At 43.3% G+C, this 23624-nt stretch overlaps 1 protein-coding gene across 1 annotated transcript in view; it reads left to right on the plus strand.

Moving 5' to 3' along the window:
• CLVS1 (clavesin 1) overlaps positions 1-23624 on the plus strand; it is a 128577-nt gene that overhangs the window by 5920 nt on the left and 99033 nt on the right. Inside the window, exon 2 of the mRNA XM_006085308.3 lies at positions 6123-6749. Coding sequence (XP_006085370.1) covers positions 6295-6749 — 455 coding nt within the window. The 5' untranslated portion in view covers positions 6123-6294. The remainder of the gene's footprint in view (positions 1-6122; positions 6750-23624) is intronic.

The following is a 23624-nucleotide window of genomic DNA, read 5'->3' on the forward strand; positions in this document are numbered from 1 at the left end:
GGTTAACCTACTTTAATATGTTTTTAAAATGTGTAAACAACTTTCACAGTTACTGGTGGAAATAGCTGCCTAGACCTTCATGTAGGCAGTTTTATCCCTGAGTTTCGTTTTTCATCCTTTTCTTATAAGAGAAGCCCGCAAAACAAACATGGATATAATTTATCACTTTATATTTGTATTAATTTAAAGTTATGTGTCCTTAAAATTGTTCTTTGTATTACTAAGAACACCCAGAAGTAATACATATTTGAAGTATTGCTAATTAGTTACTGATGTTCCCGTATTTCAAATAATATTTATAGGTTTTTTTTCTTTCTGGTCATAACAACAATGTACTTTTCCCTCTTCCAATTTGGCCAATTTTATAACATTTCTTAAGTAATCTTTCCTAGGACTGGTGGGGTGTGGGTGTGTACCTGCCGTGTGCCTGAGTGATTGTGAGGGCACTGGTACCCAGGATGGTGTAGACAAAGCACCTACTCGGAGAGGCAGGTTTGGGTCATGAGCAGAACAAGGCTTTGGGTCAGGTGGGCTTGGGTATGAATCTTTGTTTTTCCAGCTATACTTAAACTATCTAAATCACAGTTTTCTCCTTCCAGCTACTAAATAACTTAGCTTAAAGTGTTGGTATAGAGATTAGATCATATAACATCAAAGCCCTAGGCACATAACAAGTACTCAATGAATATTTGTTTTTTTGCATTTCCCCTCAACTTAATAACAGCTCATTATCCTGCTTTAAGCCAAATGCTTAGCTGTTCTGGGCCTCAATATCCTTTTGTCTACCTGGAGACTACAAAATAATGATATAAACAGGAATATTACAGTAAATATAAAATGGAGCTCTTCATTTCCAAAGCATTTTTACTTAGATTATTTCACATAATCCTCAGCATCTTCCAGGGAATTATCTTTCTTCTACATATTGCAGGATCATTGAAACAATGACAAAATTTGACAGAAAATGCTTTTAAATAATACATACGTACATGCATAATTGTAGACAAGACATGGTTATTATTCTGATTGTTCCTCACTATATTTAATGTGTTTCTGAAGATAATGAAATAAATGAGAATAATAGATTATAAAATAACCAAAATAGATTTCATTTGAATTAATATACTTTTTTTAACCCTCACCCAAGGATATTTTTCCATTGATTTTGAGAGAGAGTGGAAGAGAGAGGGAAAGATAGAGAGAAACATTGATGTGAGAGAAACACATAGATTGGCTGCCTCCTGTGGAATCGAACTGGGGACCCTTTGATCCACAGGCTGACGCTCTATCCACTGAGCCAAACTGACCAGGGCTAAATTAATATACTTTTGAAATGACTTTTTAACTTAAACTCCTTGGTTCATAAACATGCATTGGGGGGGGGTGTTTATAGAGATGTGTGTGTGCATACTCACAAATTTACACCTTGTTAAGACTGAGTTCTGAATGAGGAAATATACAAATTGATTTTTTTAATGGAAACTTGAGATAAAGTATGAATTTTGAATCTACAGATGGCATGCTTTCAAATATCATAATATGGAGACTCTTCTTTCCTTTCCCTTATACAAAAACATGCTTTCAAATATCATAATATAGAGACTCTTCTTTCCTTTCCCTTATACAAAAATAGCACCAGCTAAATTTCGAGTTCATTAGAAAAAGCATGGATTAGAAGTAGAAGTTAGTTTCTACCTCGGGCTCCTCAGAGGGTGTGGTGAGTTATTCTCCATGTATTTGGAACAACCTCTAAAAAAAAATCACTGGGGGCCCGTTCAGCAATGGGAAAGATAGTTTCGGAGGCACACAAATCTGCTGAAAGTGCTCTTTTTGGTTATCAAGCACATTTCAATGCCCAGGTTGTGCCTGGCACTCTGGTAGGCATGGCAAAGTATAAATAGAATGGCAGGGTCTTTGATCTGGCATTTTAGCCAAATGAAAATACGTAAAGGAAGAGGGGAAAAAAATGTGACAGCTGGAAAAGGCATAGAGAGCTAGGGTTTAAGTAGTTTCAGTCATCTTCTGATGAAGAAAAGAGGACACTACGGTAACTGGACATTTGTAAGGGATGGTGCTAGGCTACCTAGCCATGTCTTGTTAACCCCTTAGGTGTAGGTAAGTTTCTAGAATGGTAGGTTTGGAATGGATTTTTTTTTAAGGAAGGAGAGTGGGGCTCTGAGAGGGAAGTTCTTTCTGAAGGTCACATAAGTCTTAAATATTGTAAGTAGTAAATATTAGAACCTCGCTTCTATATATAAGAGGCAGAAGAACATAGTAGTGAAAAAGCATGGGACTGGAGAAAGATCACGTGGCATAAACCCAGTTTCTGCTTCTTAGTAGCTGTGTAACCTTGGGAAAGTCATTTAACCTCTCTTTGCCTCAGATTCCTCATCTAAAAAATGAAATGCTGACTATATTAAATAATGTACTGTATGAAAGAAGAGTATGTAAGTGCCTGGGACATGATAAACACAGTTATAATAAATAATAAATCATAGCTATTATGAATGCCACCAGGACAGAAAACTATTCATGTGATAACCAAGTATAATGTATCCTTTTATAGTTGTTTGACCAATGCAGAAAAGATAAATGAGAACCAACTCATCCACATGAAAAAAAAAGACTACAGTCAATTGAAGATGCTACCTTCTGGGAACATTCATACATAGCATAACATTTTTAGAGCCTTAAATATTACCAGTTGAATTTATTTAAGTAGCAATCTATTCAGACTTCGGAAATAAAGGATTTTCGTTTACTGAAAAAATATCTATTTTATCTTAAGCATGAAACCCAGTGACCCTGGTTTGGTAATCTCTCCAGAAGCTTCCACTATATCTTTATGCTGAGCACAGTATAAAGATACAGATTGAAGCACATTTATTTCAGATAGTATAGATTGGAGGCACAGCTCTGTGTGCAAGTGGGCCATGAAAAATGCAACCTCAACTCTCCCCTTGAACCCACAGTAATTTATCTCAAAAATATTGTTGAGCCCCCTGAACTGTGAAGTAAGTAACTTACTCCCAGTATCTTTAAATCTTCTGCAGGGGACAAGCCAGTACTATGCCTTGTGCTCTAAGCATTTTTGCAACCTGGCTTAGAACTGTGAACATCACCCAGAATGCTTCAAGGGGTGATTCTCTGAAGGACAATGTGCCCAGACTAAGTTCTCTCAGGGAGCAAAATACTTTGTAAATGAGAGAGGAAATGAAAAGTCAGCTGCAATGCCTCATTGGGTCCCGATGTTCTCAAACAAAAGGGGAAACCACTTACTCATTCACTGCAATAATATTTTGAGTACTTTATTCATTTATTCTCTCTATATATTTACTGAGCACCTACTCTGTGTCAGGCACTGTTCTAGGCACCGAGAATAGGAAATGAACACAACGAAGTTGATCTGTTCATGAAGCTGACCCTCTTTGTACCACCCACTGTATTGAGGATGCACAGATGGATGAGCCCCAGCTCTTCTCTGCAAGGTGTTCAGAGAAAAGAGGGAGAGAGGGAGAAGGCAGTAACATGTGGTATGGTAGGGGCTTTGGAGCTACTCATGACCTCCGAAGATCATTGAGGGTTTCCTAGAGAAGATGATCTCCAGGATGACTCCTGAAGGGAAAAGAGGAGTTAACCAGTAGTCATTGTAGGCAGATAGAGCATCTTGGCCAAGGCCTACAGAAATAAGAAGAAACTGCAGTGGCTTAGTGTGCTGCATGATCGGATGGTGACAGATAGGGGCCAGATGATGAAGGGTCTTAGAAACCATGTTACATAGCTGTATCCTAGGATAATTGGTAGCTATTGATCGATGTCAATCAAGGAGTGACATGAGCAGATTTCAAATGTAATATAGAGAATAGACTAAGAAAAAGCAAGGCTGGCATTAAGGGTACCACAGTGGGAATGTTGCAGTACTATACAGGTGAGGAGCAATGTGGTCAAACAAAGACAATGAAAACGGATGGGGAAAATTGGTCAGGTCTGAGAAATAATATGGAAGTGATTGTCTGGAAGTGGGTGGTAAGGAAGAGGGTGGAATAATAGCTGACTCCCAGGTGTCTAGTGTGGGAAGCTATACAGAGGATGATGTCAGTCACTAAGAGATGGACGGAGGTGGAAGAGCAAATTAAGAATGAGAAACTATGATTAGTTCAGTTTTGAACATACTGAGTTTGGGGCATCTAAGTGGAGGTGTTCAGTAGGCGGTTGAATAGCCTGAAGATCAGGAGATAGCGATGGACTGAAGTGATCCAGGTAAAATGATCAAACCCTGGGCAGGAGCCTGGAAAACACCACATTGATTTGAAGTGGTGAGCACAGAGATGACTCAGCAGGAAAGGACAGAAGGCTAAGAGAAAAATCAGGGTCTGTGGAGTCACAGAAAAGAGGGGGAGGAAGGGAGAGTTTCAAGAAGAATGAAGTCATCAGTATCAAATACTGATAGAGGTCACTCATCGCAGGCACTGAAACTTGTCTATTGGATGTAGCAACAGAAAGGTCAATCTCTAGTAGGGTGACCATCTGTCTGGTTTGCTTGGAACTGTCCCGGTATATGCCTGTTCTTCCAGTGTTATTGTCATTAGTACCCCCTAGCATCTAAATTTGAATAATAAATTACATGACCATCCTGGCTATTGGTTGGTAAGAGCAGTCAAAGATAGATTGCAGTGAGTGTAGAGATGAATTGGAAGAGGGGAACATCAAACAAGGGAACTTTTTGAAGGGGTGTGGTGACGCTATTCGAGAGGGAATTTTAACCTCAGGTGGTCATTGAACTAGATGGATTTTGAGTTTCTTCTAGTCCTGGGAATAGTTCATTGCATTACTTTCTGTTACTATTTCCTTTCCTTCCCTTAAAATCAGTGAGAATCAAGAATCTGTTCTATTTCTTGTCTCCACACATTACAAAGCTAAGTGCTGTTTTGCAAAGGCAGTATAAAGCAGAAATGTGTAAGTTGATTATTTCCCTTAAGAAATTACTGCTAGTCCTAAATTAAGCCCAAGAATCATTTTGGCTTTTAAATTACTTTGTATGGTAAAGCATTAGCAATAATAATTAGGTTGGGAGTAAATATTCTGCCTCTTTTTGCAGATATTGTTGTCTTAGGAACACCAAGGGAAAAATACAAGCCTCCAAGTTTATTTATGTCTTCTGATTTTTGGAGCTTCCAGGTTAGACCAAACAGATGTCTGAGTTTAAACATTTATACTTAAAATGAGAAAGATATGGGTGCCTCTCTGTATACCATTTAGGTGGAGAAATCATAAAGAATATATCTGAGGTGATTAAAATAATCATTGTTATGACTAAAGTCATATCTCAGAGCAACAAACAATGTATATAAAATGGAATAATTTTTAAGCCCATATAGATATTGTATTAGATAGGGAGGCAACATAGAGTTTCAAGTCCCTTTGCCTTCCCTGCAGAAGTTTGACAAAGACAAATAATAACACCCCTTGTAAATGTCCACATGTAAGCATCCTTCCCCAATGCTGTTGCGTTTGATTATTGAAGGTCAAGCTTCCAGTTATAAGCCTGCCCTTCCCTCCCCATCCCCCACTGTTGTTAGTTCAGTTTTTAGTAATTAGGTACCTTTGGAATTAGGATGGGGTGACTTTTAACGGTCCCTTGTTATTGTTAAGATAGAAATGGCTGCCTTTAAGAAAGGTAGGGAAGGGTGTTTCTTTGAAAGATACATCTATTTGAGGAAAGAGGCTAATGGGAAGCAGTAAATTGTACAGCAGCCATAATTCCTCTGCCATAGCTGGGCCTGTGAATAGCTCCATAAAGCATGCTGTAGCAGAAAAGCATCTTTCCTCTTACTCTCTCTCAGGGCAATTAATAAAAGTGCAATCTGTTACTAATCCGACTGCATACTATTATGTTAACTAGTCAGTGTAACTAAAAAAAATTCCCGAACATATTTCAAACACTTGCATATTATGCGTTCAGTTTGTCAATAAAATTATGCCAAATAGACCTTTGTGAAGGTAATTTACCCTTTGTTCATTGGATACCTAATCTAATCAGACCGGAAGCAGAATGCACTGCTTTTCTATCTCAGATCCATTCACTCGCCCATCTTCTCTGTTTTGTTTCTCCTGTTTTGCAGTGGCAATGGCCTCGCTTCTGCTTCCCTTTTGGAGCGCTGCCACCACATAGGACCTGGATGTCCTGCTGTTTCCCAGGCACAGAACGAAGACCCTTGCTCTGTCTGTTTCGGTGGCAGCCTGGTCGTAAAACAACTGTGGAGCGGGCCAGGGTTCCAGCAGACCATCACGTGAATGGGACCAGTTTCTCTTCTTCCCAAATATCAGCAATTAAACACTTGGAAAGGAGATTTGGCCAAGATGACCCATTTACAGGCTGGACTCAGTCCAGAGACTATAGAGAAAGCTCGCCTGGAACTGAATGAAAACCCAGATATTTTACACCAGGATATTCAGCAAGTCAGGGACATGATCATCACCAGGCCTGACATTGGATTTTTACGTACAGATGATGCCTTCATCCTGAGATTTCTCCGAGCCAGGAAGTTTCACCAAGCAGATGCCTTTAGACTCCTGGCCCAGTACTTCCAGTACCGCCAGCTAAACCTGGACATGTTCAAAAACTTCAAGGCCGATGACCCTGGCATTAAGAGGGCGCTCATCGACGGGTTCCCTGGAGTGCTGGAAAACCGCGACCACTATGGCAGGAAGATTCTCCTGCTGTTTGCAGCCAATTGGGACCAGAGTAGGTAAATGTAGATAGCATCTTTACTTGGTTTTTCTTGTTCTTAAGCATAGCCATTGCATGTTGGGGCTTTATGGCTTTATGGATAGTAGGCTTTCATTAAAAAAATATATATTCCAGCCCAGCAGGCACGGCTCAGTGGTTGAGTGTCAACCTATGAACCAGGAGGTCACAGTTCAATTCGGGGCACATGCCTGGTTTGCAGGCTTGATCCCCAGTATGGGGCATGCAGGAGGCAGCTGATCAGTGATTCTCTCTCATCATTGATGTTTCTAACTCTCTCTCCCTCTCCCTTCTCTCTGAAGTAAATTATATATATACTAGAGGCCTGGTGCATGACATTTGTGCACTGGGGGGAGGGGTGTCCCTCGGCCCATCCTGCACCCTCTCAGAGTCTGGGACTCCTTAGCACTGCTGTGGAGGCAAGAGAGGCTTCCACCACTGCCACTGTATTCACCAGATGTGAGCCCAGCTTCTGGCTAAGTGGCACTCCCCCTGTGGGAGCACACTGACCACCAGGGGGCAGCTCCTGTATTGAGCATCTGCCCTCTGGTGGTCAGTGCGCATCATAGCGACCGGTCATTCTACCATTCAGTTGATTTGCATATTAGCCTTTTATTATATAGGACTAGGGGCCCGATGCACAAAATTTGTGCATGGGGGGAGGTGTCTCTCAGCCCGGCCTGTGCTCTCTTTTGCAATCCGGGACCCCTCGCTCCTAACTGCCTGCCTGCTTGCTCCTAATCACCCGCCTGCTCACTCCTTACCGCTTGGCTCGCCGCTCTTTAGCGCTGCTGCAGAGGCAGGAAAGGCTCCCGCCACCACCGCTGTGCTCGCCAGCCTTGAGCCTGGCTTCTGGCTGAGTGGCACTTGCACTGTGGAAAGCACTGACCACCAGGGGGTAGCTCCTGCGTTGAACGTCTGCCCCCTGGTGGTCAGTGCATGTCATAGTGACCAGTCGTTCTTATTGTTCAGTCATTCTGCCATAATGGTTGCTGGGTTTTTATTATTTAGATATTAGAGGCCCAGTGCATGAAATTTGTGCAGGGATAGGGTTCTTAGGCCTAGCCAGTGATCAGGGCTGATCAGGGCCTTCCAGCTGCCAGCCGGAGCCTTCCTTCGTTCTGAGATGCCCCCTGGTGGTCAGCACACGTCATAGCGAGCGATCAAACTCCCAGTCTCCTGATCAAACTCTTGAGGGGACACTTTGCATATTAGCCTTTTATATATATAGATATTTCACAAACCCACAAAGGAAGTTTTTAGGCCACAAGTTTACTGTCATCAAAAGGTAGTTCTAGATTCATGGCTGTTTCGGGAACAACGGAATCATGTGTTAGAATTGTGAGACACCTTAGAAGTCACTAGTTTCTTCATTAAAGTGAGTCATACATTTTAACAAAATTGAAAGCTGGTCTTCCAGAAGAACCATATATTCTGTCTTTAGTGTTCTCCTCTTTAACCAGCACAACAAAAATGGATTCGTGAGATAGCTTTAAATCAAGTGTTTTCAACACATAAAATAATTTCTGGATCCCCTCCATAAGTTTAAAAATCCCATAAGGAACCACCAACTCAACATGTCCCCAACTGAATGTGTCCTCTTCCCTGCGCTACCTGCTCTTCCATCCATCAAGTCTCTGGAGCCAGGAATCTAGGTATCATCCTGGGCTGCTCCCTGCCTTTGCTTCTCACATCCAATTATTTGCCAAGTCCTATCCTTTTATTAGAAGTCTCTCAAATCTCTTCCTTTTGCTCCCGCTGCTGTGGCCTTAGTTTAGGTTCTTGTCATTGCTCACTTGCATTCCGGGGACGGCTTCCTAGCTGGCACTCCTGCCTCTGGTCTAGTGTCTTCTGAACCATTCTTGTCTACATTGTAGACAGAGTGACCCTTACAAAGTTCTGTCACATCCTTCTCCTGATTAAAAATCTGCAAAGTAAAGGAAGGCCTCTTATGACCCACCTTATCAATCTCCACTTCACCCTCTGCGCGTCTTCTTTTCCCTGGCCCAGCTGGTTGAAAGTATAAGCCTTTCTTTGAATAGCAGAGGCTTTTACATGCCTCTAAGTTTTGGACTTGTCCCATCAGACACCTAAAGGAGAGGCCAACCACTTCTTGTCCCTATTCAAACCACCCTGGACACAATCTGATTCAGATCCTTCTTTATGTTTCTTCAGGAAGGCAGTCATATATATATATAGGGTCCTTAGGCCTAGCCAGTGATCAGGGCTGATCGGAGCCTTCCGGCTGCTAGCCGGGGCCTTCTTTCGTTCTGCGATGCCCCCTCGTGGTCAGCGCACGTCATAGCGAGCGATCAAACTCTCAGTTTCCTGATCAAACTCTTGAGGGGACACTTTGCATATTAGCCTTTTATATATATGGATATTTCACAAACCCACAAAGGAAGTTTTTAGGCCACGAGTTTATATATATTGGTTTTAGAGAGGAAGGGAGAGGTAGGGAGAGACAGAAACATCAATGATGAGAGAGAATCATTGATCGGCTACCTCCTGCAAACCCCACACTGGGGATCGAGCCCGCAACCCGGGCATGTGCTCTTGGTGCCTGGCCAGCCTGGATGAGGGGATGAGGGCTGTTTTCAGGCTGGCGGGTGACTGAAGCTCCCAACCGCTCTTTTTTCTTCTTCTTTTTTTTTTATTCTGGGCCAGCTTTAGCTCTGAGGCCTCGGCTCTGGCCTTTGTTTACCATCTGTATTTGATACAATGTTGCGGTCCGGCTGGCTGAAGCCCGGCTGACTAACGCAGGTTTCTGGGGTTTTGTTTAGCTTCTATATTTGCAACATAGTTGCTTAGAGTTGCAGCTGAGAGGCCGGCAAGTGAGGCAGGGAACGTTGGAGTCCGCAACGTTCACTGGAGCAAGCAAGCCTCCCTGTTTGCTTCAGTGCATGGCTGCCGGCCGCCATCTTGGCTGGCAGTTAATTTGCATATCGCCCTGATTAGCCAATGGGAAGGGTAGCGGCCGTATGGCTAATTACCATGTTTCTCTTTTATTAGATAGGAAGGGATTTCTAGGGTGCCCTTTCACTGTCTCCTATCACTACCTGCCTCTTAAATATGTTGGTAGTACAGGACACCTTAGCAGCCACTGGCTATTTTCTGGTTAATTAATTGTGATAGGGCACTCTCACCCTGAAAGGGGTTTTGAATATTTTCACACTATGAGTCTAGAGTTTGGTTAGGTCTGCATTTGAGCTTGGCCTGTCTTTCTGTGTTTCTGCTCTGTTATTCCATAAGCGTTCACGATGAACCCCTCATTCCAAAGCTTTATTAATGAGAAAGATTTCTAGATTTTTATAGTCACCTATCCATCATTCACTCAACAAACATTTAATGAGTATAGACCAGTGGTTCCCAACATGGGGCACATGCCCCACAGGGGGGCAATTTGATTTTTAAGGGGTGGCAATTTGAGAATGAGTTATTAACAGTGACTTTTTTTGCATTTCTTATGGTTCTAGGGTCCTCATATACAGTAGATAGATATGTAGTGTGACATATTTATGCATTTCAGTTCTCTATGATATGTTTTGAAACTTTATTTGCTATTTTTCATATCACTTCATATTATTATTATTTTAACAATTTCTTCGTGATTTCTTCCTCAGTACTTCAACTGTCCTTTTGTTCTTTTATTTTTCTCTTTCATGGATGCCATGTTCTTTGGGAGCTTGTTTAGACCAAGTTAATGGCCTTTTAGGCTTCCTCCACATGAATAGGAATTCACTTTTTGAATAATAAGAATTATATGGGAGGGCATCAGGATTTTAGAGATGCTTAGGTGGGGCATGACCAAAAACAGGTTGGGAGCCACTGGGATAGATCAGAGCTTGTACTAGGCCCATGGTTGGCAAACTGCGGCTCTTTGGCCCCTTGAGTGTGGCTCTTCCTAAGCCTTAGGAGTACCCTAATTAAGTTAATAACAATGTACCTACCTATATAGTTTAAGTTTAAAAAATTTGGCTCTCAAAGGAAATTTCAATTGTTGTGCTGTTGATATTTGGCTCTGTTGACTAATGAGTTTGTCGACCACTGTAACTAGGCACTGAGGTCAATGGTGAAAACATAAGGTCCTTGCCAGCCAAGAGCTCCTTCTGCAGCCCGCTGTCCAGCAATGGTGCAAACACGTAAACTGCTAACTCCCATCTCCCACGAGAGAACTCCTTCTGTGACACAACCTGTCAACACAGCACATCAATCTTAAACTAGACGGGATGGCTGTCCTTTTGAGAATGGCACGTTAACATTTGGATTTGAGAACAGGAAATTGTGTGATGATTCTGGAGAATAATCAAGCTGACTTCATTTGTGCTTAGTTGTAAGTGTTCTAGAACCTCCATCCGCCAAGGCAGATGATGCCTAGACAGGCGCCCGTATGTAGTGATTTACACACAGAGAAATAAGTCATAGCAAAATATTTTCTTTTCTATTAGCTTTTGGCCTGTGTATATACCTCAAAATGCATTAAGAATAATAAATAGTAATGAAGAAGCAAATCTTTGAGGGAATAATCCAAATGTTTACGATTATGATAGCCTTGGATGAGCTACTTCATTTCTTTGTTCCTCAGTTTCCTCAAGTGTAAAATAAGGAGCTTGAGGTACTTCCTGAGATACTTTCCAGCTTTAATGGCTCATGAATGTGAAGCTCATTTAGCCTAAAGCTGTGAATGGAAAGGGATTTTAAAATTCACATTACAGGCTCTTAATCCACCAGGCTTTTTGAAGTAATCTCTCCCTTTCTCTTCCTCTCACCACCCCACCCCCAAGGCTGGGTCTACTTGAGTCAATATTTTTCACACTGTAAAATACTATTTGTTCCAAGTATTTTGGTTTCATAAGAAGGTGAATGATGAAACTATGCCATTGACAGCCAGAGATCATTAGAAGCAAACAAGCCTCAGTTAGAATGTGGTCTCACTATCATGTGATTTATTGGTTGTATGACCTGGGACAAGCAACCTCTCTGGGTCTCAGTTTTCTCATCTGTAAGATGGGGATGATAATGATGTCTATCTAATAATGCAATTGGAAGGATTGAATGAGACAATGCATTTAGGAACACAGCTCATTATTTGGCACATGGCAAACCCTTAATATTAGCTTTTGGTATTATTATTAACATTATAAAACATCCCACTACAAAAATAAGAGAGCATAGATGGTAAATAAATTAAAAATATAGACAGGAGTACAATGCTTGAAAATGGGGTGGGCCGATGGGTGCCATCTGTCTGCACACCCATCTGAAGCACTTGTTTTCTCCCCAAACATGTTCCCTGTTATACAGACCCAGCCTAAAGGGGGCCCTAAAGGCCTGGGAAAGTTGGCACAGCTTTGCCAAATGATTACTTCACTCTCGCTGGGGGCCTGTGATGACTGGGAAGTGATTTGAATGTCTCATACAAAAGGCTTGCTGAGATTAAAATGGTTATTAATATTTATAAAACTATGTAAATCTCATTCTTCTAGACCCAGACACCATGAACAAAAGTGCATAATGGTGAGGGCTTGGAGGCAGGACCATCCAGAGGCACAGGCAGGGCCCCATCTGCCTGGGTTAGGTGTGCCAACTGCAGAGCAGGAGTGCTCTGGGCTGTGGAGCACTAACTGGCCTCCTCCAGAAACGAGGCCACGGCAGAGAGCGATCTGACTTCCATGGTTTTCTGAGGCTGCCAGGATGCCCTGAAATGCATTCGATTAAATCAGCACCCACATATTCATCCATAAAATGAAGCTTCCAGGGTCAGCAGAGTTTACATTTCAGCTCATCAGCTTGGGATGTGATAGTGACTGAAGGGGACGCTATTGCTCAATGAGCCTTTTGATCTTTCTCACCTACACTCGTATCAGCCTTGACAAGAATCCACAATTTTCTTGTTAAGATCTGATAAAAATGAAATCTATTTCTTACCTCTTTCTGAGTTGCACACTTGCACTTGGTCATACAGCCTGATTGGCCCAGGAATGGGAAGTATGAACACATTTATCATGAATTTCACTCAGTGAAAAAGACTCAGTGAAAAAGAGTGAACTTGGTCAAGTTAGTTTCCCTTCTGGAATATCAATTTCATCAAGTGACTTGAGGAGCTGTTGCAAGGATTCACCCCAATTGCCCTACTTGACGGTGTCCAAGAGGCAGAATAGAATCGTGATTAAATGCCCTCTCTCTGATGCCAGATGGCTGGCTTCACATCTCAGCTGCCTCCCAACCAGCCATGTGATCCTGAGCAAGTTGCTTAAATTTTTACTACCCTCAGTTTCTCAACCTGTAAAGTGGGGGTGACGATGATCATAGGCGAGTATAGTTGGTGTTCAATAAATGGCCAATGTTTCTTAAGAAAAGAATTCAAATCAGGCAAATATCTACAATCATGGGTCACAAGATGTACTTTCTAAGGGTGGCAAGATTTGATGCTATAAACAACCTTTCTCTACTTGGAAAATATGAAAAATGCAACTGAGACTCTAAGCCACTGTGTTCCAAAGTTCTCTGTGCTCGCTCAGTTGTAGCTCTGAGAAATCACCTCATCTTAGGGTGTTTGTTATATTCTTAGGATATAAGAAAGACATTTGGGGAGTCCAGATAATAAAAGCCCTGCAATAGATGACAATAGCATCCATTAGTGCTCTGTGCAGACCAGCTTGTCTCCAAGTACTTGCGTGGGAGAAAAACAAGTCATAATGTATAAAGTTACACTTGAGATTCTTTTGTCAGGGTATTGTTTGTTTATCACAATTAAAAGTTCAGAAATCAGCAGCTAGGTTGAAAATTATTTGGAAAGTTGGTTCTGTAAGGAAGCCGAGGCATTGTAAGGAAAAGCTAAGTTAGGATAAGTTAGTGGAGAGAAAAAAGGGCTGATGAATAACTTGATTGCTCCTGACAAATATATGGAATTACTCTAAGGAGGCAATTATTCCAGTAGGCTATTTCCCCACCATACGGAACAAGGGATAAAAGGTTTGGATTAAAGCACAACCAAGTTCACCCTGGCCAGTGTGTATCAGTTGTTCAGTCATTGTCCCCATGCACTGAAAGGTTGCTAGTTCAATTCTGGCCAGGGCACATGCCCAGGTTGTGAGCTTGATGCTCGGTAGAGGTGTGCAGGAGACAGCATATCATTGTTTTGCTCTCACATGGATGTTTCCCTCTTCCACTCCCTCTCCCTTCCTCTCTGTCTGAAAAAAAGCAAAAAAAAAACCAAAAAAACAAAACAAAAAAAAACCACACAACCAACTAGATTGGAGATTAAGAATCAGGACAAGGGCGAGGGAGAGGGCATTTACCTAGGATGCAAAAATTTAAGAGGCCACCAAATCACTCAGGAATCAAAGTAAATAATATTGTCATACAGCCTGGCCAGCATGGCTCAGTGGTTGAGCCTTGACTATGAACCAGGAGGTCACGGTTCGATTCCTGGTCAGGGCACATGACCAGCTTGCCAGCTTGATCCCCAGTGTGGGATGTGCAGGAGGCAGCCAATCAATGATTCTCTCTTATCATCGATGTTTCTATCTCTCCTTCTCCCTTCCTCTCTGAAATAAATAAATAAATAAATAAATAAATAAATAAATAAATAAATAAATAAGACTTTAAAATATCACATAATATTTTTTAAAGTAAAAATTAATTCAAAAAATTTCTATGAATAATATATCAATATTTTTAAGAAGGCGGGATAAGGATTATTGATTTTTCCAAAGAGCTCAGCACAGCATTGCTTAGGCCAATCAGATTTCCCAAGAGAAGAAAGAGCCTTAAGTTGGCCCCTACTCAATTATATGATAGTACATAATTCTGTACATCCGTATACAGCTGCCCAGGACACGATGGTTTCCAGGCATTTCCATGTACACTTTCTGGTTGAATTCTCATAACCATTGGGGAGTTTTAGTATCACTAAGTGACAGATGATAAAGAAGAGGTTCGAGGAGGAGAAGGTGCTTTCTAATTGGTGAACTATATGACTCATCAATGGGAAAACAGGCTCAGACTGAAGGCTTCCAATTTCAAGTTCATTCCAAAGACATCTGGAGCCAACGGCTCAGCCCCTGAGTGATTAGATATTTCAAATTACCCATGGAGCTTCGGAGAGGCTCCAAGTGGACTTTTTGGTGGTGGACGATGCTGGGGATGCGTACAGTGGGACAGTAGAGAGGACCTGAAGGTCACGGGCAGTGATTCCCGAAATGAGCACTGTTGGCTTTTGGAGCTGCTCCACTTTTCATGTGTAGGATTGTGTCCAGCACTGTGGAATGTTCAGCAGCCCCTCCCTCAGGCATCGTGATGACCTAAAAGACCATCATATTTCCGAGTCCTTAGTGGAGCCGGAGCATTCTTTGAGAACCCCTGATGGGGGGTGTCTAGAAGGTCCTAGCACCAATGTCAGTAACTACCCTTTGTTAAGTGCCTTTGTGCCAAGTGCTTTATATATTTTTTCCTAATCCCTACCATAGTCCCACAAGGATCTGCATTGTGTACAGGTAATAGATAACAGAGGTGGGATTGTTCCCTAGTCTGAATGTAAAGACGGCGTTTCCACAAAGCCCTAGCTACGGTCTCATTCCTACACTGAACTCAGAGCTCCTGAAGCCCCTTACAATCAGAAGCTGAATCAGTGGTATGTTGCTAAGTGGCAAAATAGACTTAGGGTCCAAGTTCAAGGTTTGTCACACCCTCCCTCAGCTCAATCTTTTAGTCAAGAGACCCAAGGAGGCCCAGTGTAAACAATAATGCCATTCTCGTGGGGCTCGGACAGTGAGGAATGTGCATTGGAAGCCGGGTGCACAGCAAGTTGAGATGATTTTGGAGGCTCAGTGTTGAGGGCCTTTTTAGTTCCTAATATGAGTAGGGAAAAAAAAAAGGAAGTGGAGAGGGACGGGTAGCTTCAGTGTGAGCAAATGAGAAAGCGGATGGGGTGCGACCAATAGACAACTCTTGTTATTCTTTAGTGGGGCAAATCCTCACCTCATTCATTCCTTCTTGCACTCGCTGAACATACTGAATGGCTACAGTTGGCTCACTCTGTGTGAGTTCCTGAAGGTCCAAAGGCCATGTTCCTGACCGGAGCTCAACATCCCAGAATGGCATCACACAGGTCGTCCCCTGTCCCTCCAGGCATTGAGTGATGGGAAGATGAATATTACTAGGGCACTTGACCTTCTTGCCTTCACAGCTCTGAAAGCAAGGACACTGTCATGTTGACTCTATAATGCAGAAAGCAACCTGGAGTCTGTCCGCTCCGAGGGAGCATTTGTTCTGGGACGGCGTTCAGCTGTTTCTCGTCCCCTCACGCCAGGCAGTAATTTATTTGATGGATATGCTGGCGATAGCAGCTCCTTCAAACATCACCCGTTATTGCTGACCTGTGGCAACTGCCAGCGGGCTGACGTGGCAAACGTCCCTGACAGCTCGGGGGTGTGAGTGGGCAGTGGGAGACGAGCATGAAGTCGGTTCTGTCTTCTGATGAGAACCCCGAGGCAGTAGGTGGGATAGAACTCTGCAAACTATAAATAGGCAGGTTGGTGGAGGTTCACCTTTGGCTTTTGCAAGAGCATAAAAGAGCTTGTTACAAGTAGCAGGGAGTCTGTGCCTCCTTCCGTTAACTGTCCTCAGTGTAAGAGCGTGCGATAAGAGAGGGGTCAGATGTCTAACGTACCAGTGCGCACATATTGGTGAGGCAAAAACAGGAGAGGCAGGCCAGGTGGGTTTTATGCTTCTCACCAGTGCCACTAGGTCACCCTCCTCCCCAGACCCAAGGCGCATTGATAGAGGTTTAAGAAAATGTGTAGCTGTCTGTCCTTCCCCCAGAAATATCCCCAGAATTGTTCTGGATCCGTTTTCCACTTGTTATGAGTTGAGGAATAAGAGGGGGAAAAAAGGGACCGAGGAGAAGGAGAATTATTACAATCACAAACACAAACCACATTGAGTGCTTCCCAGCTGCTTACCACGGGGCAGGCAGTAATGCTCTTACAAAGGGCACTATTAAATATCCATATTTTGCAGATGATGAAATTGAGGTTCAGAGAGGTTCAGTAACTTATCCAAGGTCACACAGCCGGTAAGTGGCTAAAATGGACTGGATCTTGGACCTAACTCCACAGTTAAAATGCCATGCTGCACAGCTCACCACTAGACCCCCTTTGCCAAAATCTGGGGTCAGTAGATCAGACATTCAGGAGGGCTCGCTCAGTGAGGTTTCAGTAAGCAAGCCTCCCCCAGTCACTCAAGGTCTCAGCAGACTGGAAAAGGATCTCAGCTCAAAAGGCAAATTCTGTAGCCACATACTCCAATCTCACGGAAACCAGGCAACTCAGAAGTTGAGCATCCTATCCAACCTCTCTCTGCCCTAATAATTTGACAACGACTTTGAATATTAAAAATCCCAGCCCAATAAAAGAATCTGGATGTTGCTTGGAATATGTTACAAAAAGTGGCCTTAATATGAGTCTTATTTAAGATAGTGACACAAGGCATCATCTTTGCCTACCCATGGCTTGTATTAAAATGTGTTCAAGGGCCTGGCCAGTGTTGCTCAGTGGTTGAGCATTAACCTATGAACTGGGAGATCACAGTTCAATTCCTGGTCAGGGCACATGCCCGGGTGGCGGGCTACATCCCCAATGTGGGGCTTGCAGAAGGCAGCCAATTAATGATTCTCTCTCATCGATGTTTCTCTCTCTCCTTCCCTCTCTCTTCCTCTCTAAAATCAATAAAAATATATTTTTAAAAAATAAAAATGAATAAAATATGTTCAAGGGCAGATCTTCAGTTGGCAAGCAGATCCCCAGCCGTGCAGCTTACTAGCTCTGTGACCTTGGCCAGATACGTACCTCCTCTCACCCTCGGTGTCCTCTGTCTGTAATAATCCTGAGTGCCTGTTCGAGCCGGAGGATTAACTGATCTGAGATAGGGAAGGGGCCTGGCACACAGATAGCCATTTCTTTTCTTCCATCCTTCAGGTGGTTTCCCACTTCCACCTAATCCAGCCTAAAATGCCCAAGATATGATTTCTCATTCAGCTGAAAGATCTCATAAAACAGAATCTACCTCTGTCATGTGCTCCTGAAAAGCCGGTGATTGATGTTGAGGGAATAAAGTTAGAACAGTTTATGTTGCTCCCTCACCCCACTGGACCAGTATATCGCTTGTCATGTGGGTCAACCAAACAGCTCTTCCGATAGTTCTTTTAAATCCCCGTCTTCCCCCACAAAAACTCCTTATCAGGCGTTCTTCAGCACTCACACTCGACTGCCACTTGGCCCTGGCTCCGCTGCTTTCTGCCCACTGTCACCATCCCCTTTCGGTGGTGCTCAGCCCCTGGAAGCTTGCCTGTTAGCAGCCGTCCCCAGATGGACTGAACGGGAGGGAGAGCAGTGGGGTCTTTTCTCCGAGATAACACAGCATGTACATCCCCATCTAACCGGGTGGCTGCCCTCAGGAAGATACCAGCTGTCACATGGCTTTTGTGAGATTGTTACAAAGGCAGGGGGGTTTGTGGTGAGGGGCCACAGGACCCGGAGAGCAGGCTTTGATTGACAGCATACCTTTCCAGGCCAGCTGCTCCTCCTGAGTTCACACTTACAGGCAGGAATTGAAAAGATACGCACTCATTACCTTGCAGATAAGAATAACTCCCTCCTTCTCAGGGCACGGCCTGGAGACAGCAGGCAATGCTGAGCATGCTCACAATGCCTCCGCTTGAAACTGGGCTGCAGGGAGGGCATGGCCTGTGTCTGCTCTTTAAAAGGCCAGGGTCAGTAAAAGGCATGGAGAAAGGCAATTTTTACAAAATGTGTTTTTATTGATTGATTGAGAGAGAGAGAGAGAGAGAGAGAGAGAGAGAGAGAGAGAGATGACATAGAAACATCGATTGGCTGCCTCCTGTATAGCCCCCACCTGGGATAAAGCCCTCAATCCAAGCAGGTGCTCTGACCAGGAATTGAACCTGCGAGCTCTTGGTTCGTGGGTCAATGTTCAACCACTGAGCCACACCAGCCGGGCAGAGAAAGGCAGTTTTTAATCATGGTATTAACCTGCATGCTGTGTTCACTGTTAGACTTCCTCATGGGCATAGCTGGCTTCCTGGATGAGTGCAATGCAAGCTGTGGGGCCTTTTCCTGTGCGATTTGAGGCTCTTCTGGGCCACTGACTACTTTCCTGAACTCTCAACAAGCCAGGAGGCCTGTTCGGATCCCTTTACAAGGAGATACTAGAGAGCCGAGAAGGAAACCCATCAGTCCCTGAGCCCCGAATCTCAGAGCTGTAACCATCCACCCGCGCTCCTGCCCTTTAAATATAGTTCCTGGATAATCCCTCCTCGCAGTGATCTCCGGAACTTTAACGGCTGCGGGGAGTGATTTAATGCCTGCGCTACTCTAAGGGTGTAAATCACGTTCAGAGCGTTTACTATAAAGCTGTAGAAGTTATTGCTACTATACTGCAAAACGTAACATCAGACAGGAAAATAAAGAGAGGGTAAATTTTGCTGTGAAGGTTTTAAAGTGATGCGTTGTTTTTTCTTTGCACATTCTCTTTCTGTTTCTCATCATTTTTCTCTTCTCTTTGCCTCTATTTCTTCCCTCCCTCCAGCACTCCCCGCAAAGTGCCTCTGGGTTTAGTTTCAAGTATGGCATTCCCACGGATAGCACCCAGGGTCTTTCTGGGCCAGAGAATGTTTATACCATAATGTTCCCAGGCCTTGGGATCTCCTTGTGCTACCTTGCTTAAGCCTCACAACAATATTTGAAAGGTGCGTTATTGTCTTCATCTCCAACAGAGGGCATTTGATCTGGACAAAATCATAGGACTGGCTGGTGGTTTGATCCTGAGCATTTCTCTTCCTCCTTCTTCATGATGCCTGATGAGGTTTGGGTTGCCTGTTGACTGTGCCACCTAATCTCTGGTTCCTCAAAATGTGTTGCAAAACCCTTGCTTGGGAACCTTTAATGTCCCCTAATACAGTTGGTTCAGGCTCTTACCATACATTTTGCCATGTAAAACCTTAAGAATTCGGCATTAGTGTCTTTCTCCAAAGAACATCTTCCACTGGAGTCAAATGAGCCTCTCCTCTCCCCGTTCTCCCATCCCTCCTCCCAGCTCTTCCTGCCCTTTTTACTCAGTCTGCATTCCCATAGTGAGGTGACGGGCCCTACCGGAGCACAGGTCAGAGGCATCTAACCCGGCCTGGAAGCTGGGGCCTCAGATATACTTTCCTGGGGGCATTTTCTAACTTGAAGGAGAAGTTGGAAGGAGCAAGTGGAGAGGAGGAAATGTGAGGGAGGCTGTTGGTCTAGCGGGTGAAAGATCTGGCCCCATTGGGAGAGCTCCAGTTGGTTCCATTGCACAGAGAATATAAGGGCTCACATGGAGGAAGGTGAGGCGGGGGAGGTTGGCAGAGGCCAGGAATGAAAGGCTCTGCTTGCCATAAGGAATTTGAGCTTCGTGCTTGAGGACATATCAAGCCCCACTCTTCTTTCAAAGCTCATATCCCCACTCAGATTTGCCCATGGCTGGGACAGCACTGATCTCCTCCATTGTTCCTCCCCGAATGCCAGCCACACGAATCTTCTTTACTGCATCCTGCTTCAGGGAAACTCCTGGAAGGCAGTGTGTCATGTCTTTTATCCTTGGTACCCCTGGGTACAGAGTAGGGCTCAGTGGCGTCCTCTTGAATGACTGACTCTGGGGAGAAGTTGGGAACAATGGAAAGCCCAAGTGAGAGAGGTTCTTCCTAGACTCTTTCTAATGATCATATTCTTGTTGAGGGGCCTGGAGTTGTGTGCAGTTGAATTTGAGAATGAGGGAGGAAGAAACCAGGGTGCTCTGTCTACCCCTTGCCTAGTTGATTCTCAGCCTGACATAATGGAGACAGAGGATGTACTTTAAGATTGCTGGTGGGGAGGGGGCAACCATGGAGTCAACATTGTGGGTGCTGTAGTGGCTCCATTCACTGTGTGATGAGGTCAGGTGCCAATTTCCTCATCTAATAATGATCAAGGTAGATGACTATCATCATTTTATCTCAACTCTTGAATTTTATATTCTACTAGAGGCCCGGTGCATGAAATTCGTGTGTGGGTATGGTCCCTAGGCCTGGCCTGCCATCAGGGCCATCTTCCTCAGCTGCCCATAGCCAGCCTCACCCACCTGATGCCACCCACCCCTGGTTACCTGTTCGCCTTCAGATGATCGGTGCCTGACGGCTGGGTGAAGGGACCGAGAGTTAGGCTGTTCCTGCCTGCTTGCCAGCCCCGCCCCCGCAGCGGGTGGCCATCAGGCGATCAGAGCCTGCCAGCCAGGGAAAGGGACCAAGAGGTGGTCAGTGTGCCTCATAGTGACTGGTCCAGCGGTTGTTCTGGTTGTTCTGCCGTTAGGGTCAATGTGCATATTGCCCTTTTATTATATAAGATTGTGTCATTGTGCATAAGACCGAGTTAAGAAAAGGTTTCCTGTTATAAAGACCTCCATTGTTCAGGATACTGCCTTCTGTGCAGAGCTCAGAGATTGGAAACCTGATTCTTTGCCTCAATTTTAGTGAATGCCTTCTTGTATCTATTTGGTGTTCTCCTCACCCTGACAGGTTTGTGTAGACTTTGATCACACATTTTCTTGTGAGTTTCTGATGCATTCATCCATCATATAATTTTATAGCATGCATACTGATTAGTATATCACACACCACAGGTAGAGTGTTTCAGTTTGATATATGATCTGTGAAATTTCCCAGAATAATACTGTAATACTTCATGTTCCTTATATCTTTGTAAGAGAATAGGGCACGTCAGAGACAAACTTTCAAGTAGTTTAGGCTGCTTTTTAAGGAATGGTTTTTAAATTTTATTACATTCTCTTCTGTTTAAGAAAAAGAAAAAAAAAGCACCCGAGAATGCATATGTCCTCCCTACCCTGTTAAATATAATTTTATACTTTCTTCATGATAAATGGTGACTATGATGAATATAAATGATTGTACCTTGGGCTGTGAAATAGCTATCAGGATGAGGCTTCTTGGGACACATGGACTTTGTCCCCATGCTACATGGCACGTACTGCCATGCTATATGTGCTTCTGATCTTTTTTTTTTTTAGTATTTTTTTCTCTGCTTAGCTGTTAATTGTTACTGTTAGTAGGCTTGCTTTTAGAAGCCTCTCTCCTTCTAATTTTCTATGGATTAGGAAGCCAGGAACCTGAGCTTGTTGAATTATATGCTTTGGGTGAGGACCTCTGGGGAATCCCAAGAAATAAAGTAAATGAGCTGTAGCAGTGCATGAATTTTTAACATCTCACTGTATGCTCAGAACTCTAGTTCTGCTCAGTGCACCAGCAGGCAGGGCACGAAGCACCTTCCATCGCAGCATCTATTTGGAACTGTGCAAAATTGAAAACCTGGACAGTTTTTCTCCCAAGATTTCTCCAACTTTGGATTCATGTACTACACGCCCCTCTGACTTACTAGTATGTGTCTCCCTTCTCTGTAATACTTCCCTCAGCCTAACAGCAAGGGGCCATATCTTCATTTATACTTGGATAAAAACTGGTTTTAACCAAGTGGTGAGTATCCTTTGTATTTTTATTTTTAGACTTTTCTAGTTATTTAAGCCTTTGTCTCTCATCAAATATATATATTGGGCAAAATAAAGTAGCTTATTTTTCTGCTTATCTTTTACTATATCCCTTGTCTTCCCTCCATGCCTCCTCTAAAGCAACGGAGATACAAATAGCATTGTTATTGGGCCCCTTCTCTTTGGTCTCCTCAACTGAGCTACCACCCTCTTCTCATTTGTCATGTGACCCTTGCCTCACTACCATGGCCACAGTTTTTATATTAACTGATTTAAATTTCTACTGCTTTGATCCCTCCAGACCCAGTCACCCACAGAAGGGACAGGAGCAGGGACATTGGCAAGGATCACCCGGGCAAAGGCACCTTAGGTGGGGAGAGAAACATGGGAGCAGCTTTCTTCCTTGTTCTCTGCAGTGGTCTAGGTAGTGGAAGCTGCTGGTTAAGTGAGGTACCTTAACCTGGTTTGTTCTTAACCTGAGGGCAGAGACTTTTGGTCTATAGTTTGCTACTGGGAATTTGTGAATCTCCTAAAATTTTAGACACATGTGCATTTGGCAGAGAAGGTACCCAGCTTCCAGAAGATTCCCAAGAGGTTCACAACCCGAAGGAGTTTAAAGACCACCACATTAGATCAGACTGCTTAGCCCATGAGTACGAGTCTGTGATGTACCGGGGAGGCAAGTATCCTGTTGGGTAGAATTATAGATTGGCTGTCAAATGGATTGTTAGCACAGTGGTAAGGAGTTCAGGTGGCCTGGGTATAGTCAGAACTTCACCACTTACTAGCTAACTGAGCTTGGGCAAGTTACTTAAACACTCTGTGCCTAAATTTCCTCACCAATAAAATGAGAATAATAGTATCAACCTCAAAGGGTTGTAATGAGAATTAAAGGAGTTAACATAAGTAAAGCTCAAAAAAATGACCAACCCACATTTAATGTCAACTCTTTTTATTATTCTGCTTTTTTTTACTTAAAACTATATTGTAGTTACTTTATTAGTTTACTAAGTATGCATTGAGCACAAAATTATGATGGAATAGTTTGAAAGTCAATTAATTCTGAACATTAGGCTATTTTCCATGTTTGAGCAGTATAAATAATGGTTTAATGAGCATCTCTCTATATAAATATTTCACCACATCTTTGGTTTTATTCCCCCTAAGGATAAATTCAAGAAGTTGAATTAATGAGCAATGAAAACTTTCATGGCTCTTGGTATATATAGTTAAGTTGCTTCCCAGACGGTTGTGTTGGTCTCTATTCCCATCATTATTTTGTCTTCTATTCCCA

The sequence above is a fragment of the Myotis lucifugus genome, unplaced genomic scaffold, assembly GCF_000147115.1.
Source record: "Myotis lucifugus unplaced genomic scaffold, Myoluc2.0 scaffold_17, whole genome shotgun sequence".
Taxonomy (NCBI): domain Eukaryota; kingdom Metazoa; phylum Chordata; class Mammalia; order Chiroptera; family Vespertilionidae; genus Myotis; species Myotis lucifugus.